The 4,133-nt window shown below is 46.9% G+C and overlaps 2 protein-coding genes across 2 annotated transcripts; both read left to right on the top strand.

Moving 5' to 3' along the window:
* Positions 1-410: 410 nt before the first annotated feature.
* T265_12795 (hypothetical protein) lies at positions 411-2,211 on the top strand (the record flags this gene model as incomplete). Its single annotated transcript, XM_009165495.1, has 3 exons — positions 411-1,398; positions 1,511-1,707; positions 2,097-2,211. Coding segments are annotated over 3 exons (1,299 nt in total), but the record flags the coding sequence as incomplete, so codon positions are not given.
* A 16-nt stretch (positions 2,212-2,227) lies between these two features.
* Positions 2,228-2,960, top strand: T265_01442 (hypothetical protein; the record flags this gene model as incomplete). The annotated part of the gene is made up of 2 exons (XM_009165468.1): positions 2,228-2,424; positions 2,462-2,960. The coding sequence occupies 2 exons, from the start codon at positions 2,228-2,230 to the stop codon at positions 2,958-2,960; spliced, it is 696 nt and encodes a 231-aa protein (XP_009163732.1).
* Positions 2,961-4,133: the final 1,173 nt, after the last annotated feature.

Here is a 4,133-nt window from a genome sequence, read left to right as displayed (position 1 = left end):
GTAGTGCACAAGTTCATGAACATTGCCAAATAGGCGGTTGCCCACGTGCTCAATGAATAGAGTAGCAACGTTCACTACGTACCCTTCGGTAGGGGCAGGGGCAATTACAGCGACCTTTTGCGCAGATGAGGAAGCCATAACGAGTGTGCTTCACAAGCGTGAGCAATTAGTTATATAGGTCGTGACTGCCAATGAAAATGAGCAATCAGCCAATATCTTTGATGACCGATCACTACTGTAAAATGAAACGAAAAAAACATCCGACAAAAATAACAAAAATGAGTATCCAAGAAGTTGTGGTTGTAGAGATATTCGAGATCGATCCACTAGCGCACAGTAAAAATGCCATTAGATGGCTAATGTTCTAATTAGATGAACAACAAAATGAGGCGGAAAATGAAGAGGAGAATATGTTCCAGCCTAGTTTGGCGGACATTTTCCGAGACTGGATGATTTCGACCAATGTCCCCTTCAGTACCGTGAATCGCCTGCTTGTATCATTGCAGCATAAGCTTCCTGAACTGCCTCGAGACGCGTGGACACTGATGGGAACACCCCGGTCATGTCCAACCAGAGAAGTCCCCCCAGGAGAATACATCCAATTGGGCATTGCGAAAGGGCTTCGCTGGATTGTGTCGATGTACTTGCCACCCCAACCTCATATTATCCATTTACATATGAATGTAGATGGGATGAAGCTGCACAATAACGGTACAATCGTAATCTGGCCTATACTCGCACGTATTGTGCGGCCTTTGACTAGCCCGGTACTCCTTGGTGGGCTTTATGGAGGAGTTCGTAAACCCGAGGCCGTTTGTACATACCTGCATGACGTAGTACAGGAACTGGAAGAGCTGCGACTGGGAGTTGTCGTTAATGACCTGCATCATCAGGTCGTGTTGGATGCAATTATTTGTGACAAGCCGGCACGCTCCTTCGTCACACGAATGAGAAGACACAATTCCTACTATGGTTGTGATAAGTGCTGCATAAAGGGACAATACTTCCAAACGAAGATGACGTTTCCATATGGGCAGCATGTTCTGCGAACTGACAACAGTATACGTCGGGATACTCGGAACAGTCCGTCTCCATTCTTTACGTTACCGATCGATTTCGTTCATTGCTTTCCCATAGATTATATGCACGCCGTATGTCTCGGTGTTGTCCGTAGATTAGTTTCCATTTTCGTCAACGGTGATCGACCCGTACTTATCGGGTCTGCTGGCTTGAACAGGGTAGATCGCATGATTCGAAATATACGTGCCCATATGTCCGTGGAATTCCCGCGTAAGTGCCGGGGAATTACACTTTACAAACAGTGGAAAGCGACTGAGTTTCGTCAGCTGCTGTTTTACATTGGTCCCATTGTGTTTAAGGACATTCTTCCCCATGAACGTTATCAAAATTTTATAGATCTATTTATATCCGTGTATTTTCTTTCTCAGTGCTTTAAACTGGATTCTAGAAGGAACGTGGACAACTGTCGGAGGAAGGTCATTCCACGCAGCGCTGCTGCATTTACCGGATGACGTCTCGTCTCACGGGCCTCTGGACAAGTTTTCAGCATTCCCTTATGAGTCTTACATGTTCGCACTTAAGCGTCTTGTACAAAGTCCCACATATCCTGTTAGGCAGATTTATAAACGCCTGCAGGAGTCAGGATCGTATCTCACAAACGCCTCAGGTAACCATGCCGATTGCGATGTGGGCTTTCCTTTGAAACAAGCATCACTGAACAAAAAGCGTTTCTTTAATCTCGATAAAGTTGTCTTATCTGCCAGTCCACCGGATAACGTTGTTTTGGTAGATGGTTATCCGTGCATTGTGACAGGGGTGGAACATCCCGACACGGCCGACTGCATAATTAAGTATGTTTCATTTCTCTCCCCCGTTCTACCACTCTTCACCCATCCCATTAATTCTCTTTTGCTAAATATTCTTGTGGTGAACAAGTTGTCCACAGTTGTAAGTAACTGTCCTCTCTCTTTTGTGCAATGCAAGTGCGCCATGCTTCCATTCAATGACTTATTTGTAGTTTTCCCATTATTGCACTTTATACCGTAATGTTTTTATAATTTGATATGCCGTATCAGGCTTACAGTCTTGTGAAGTTCCATGAACAAGGCCTATGGCAGTGTGCAATCCTCAGTTCTTCATGGATTGAGGGTAACTGCTACATGGCCAAAGGTTCACTCGAAGGACTTTCATAAGGCCGTTCGCCTTCATGTGCAGCCTGCCAGCTGGATCAATGAAGCTGAATTGCGAAGTCATTCGGACTTACGGTAGGTGTCATGTAGACCGCATTAACTTTTCAGATGATTTCAAAAAGGCCCGCGAACATGAGAGGAAGTTCCAGTACACATCGGATCTGGAGACTTCGGATGTAACCATTGAGATGGGTGGTAACCATCCTCGTCGAAAGTAATACTACCGTGCGTGTTGTCAAGACTTCTTTTAGGAATACCAGAGAACGAAGCCCCTCCTTCTCCATCAGTCCATCACCGAAAAAACCAAGGTTGATGGTGCCACAATCCCCGCCTTACCCCAGCTTCTCGCAGGCGACACCCCGTGCCTTGTTCTACTCAACTCCACAGCGCATACCCCAGCATCACGCAGCCGTCCCGTCCACATCCAACCAGCCCGTATATATGATGCCGCACACGGTGCACCGTCTGCCACAGTACTCTTTAAACACCGCTCCGGAGATCCCTATGTTTCCCGTTTTATCCCCACCATCTGCCCCTTTCTTCCAAACCCCAGGAATCGCAGCACTGCTCCAGCAGAACGAACAGCTGCATCGAAAAATGGACGCAATGGCGGAAGATCTTCGATACCTGAAAATCCGCATTGACAACTCCTTCTTACAAGTCCATAGTTCTTTTGGAGCTACCGGCTTTACTTTTCCCCTCCGGAGCTTTAAAGCTCTGGTGGACGTCGAAAGCTCGGAAGATGGATAAGGCTTTTGCTACCGGAAACAGCCGTGCCTTATACCAGCTCAAACAATCAACTGGCCATAGGAGAGCAGTGGTCAGTGAGACGATAAGTGAAAAATGCGGCTCATTAATTCACCCGCAGCAACGTTGACTGGTAAGTTGGGCCGAACACTTCGAAGAACAGTTTGGCTAGCCTCGGAAGGCAGTTCAAATGGGCGAACTGAATGCAAACCTTGGTCACCTGTCTGAAGAAGAAATAAGGTAAAAAACATCCCTACTAAAGCCTGAGAAGGCACCAGGACCGAACGGTCTCTATCCAGCCTTCAAAGAAGGCAGGGGATCCCCGACGGCCAATTTAATAAAACTAATTGGTGCGATATGAAGTGGAGGGAAGAGGCCTACTAATTGGGGCATGTCGACAGTTATCCCCCTGTCTTAAGAAAGGGTACGCGGAAGCTGTTTGAAAACCTCCGTGGTATCAACCTGGTACCTGTGGCATCGAAGGTCCTTTCTGGCCCTGTCCTACGACGGTTGACTGAACACAAAGAGGGGAAGATCCGCGAAACCCAATCTGGGTTCCGTCCTGCAAGAGGATGATCACATCTTCACCCTCCGGCAGATCCTGGAACAGCATTACTGCTTCCAGAAATCGAAAATGGTTGTTCTTTGATCTGGAAGCTGTCTTTGACTCTGGACCGTCAGGTACTAATGCAGTGTCTATGAAGTAAAGGTGTTCCCCATAAATTCTTGGTCCTACTTAAGATTCTGTGCGCCAAATCCCGTGGCCGTGTGAAGATCTACTGGAAGCTCTCTTCTGAGTTCTCCACGTCAACTAGTGTCCGGTAGAATTGTCATCTTTCACCTTTCCTGTTTAAACTCGTCACTGGTACCATTACGAAAGACTCACTATCAGGCTCTAACACCTGTGGGGTCGAAGTTCTCCCGGGACGTTCGCTCACAGATATCATGTATGCAAACCACATAGCTCTGATGCCGTGGTAAAGCAGACAATGTTAAATAATTTAAATAATTCCGCCTCACAGTTTGGCATGGCCTAACACCTAAAAAGTGTTAAGTGCTATTGCAAGACTGGGTATGGTCGAACCCTAGTCTCATGCTTGCAGATGAGTCACTTGAGGGAGTAGACAAGTTTGCATACCTGGGGTGCTGTATCAGTCCCGGTGACTTCGCGAAAGA

Source organism: Opisthorchis viverrini (genome assembly GCF_000715545.1).
Source record: "Opisthorchis viverrini unplaced genomic scaffold opera_v5_15, whole genome shotgun sequence".
Classification (NCBI taxonomy): Eukaryota; Metazoa; Platyhelminthes; class Trematoda; order Opisthorchiida; family Opisthorchiidae; genus Opisthorchis; species Opisthorchis viverrini.
This window is presented reverse-complemented; position numbering and strand designations above follow the sequence as displayed.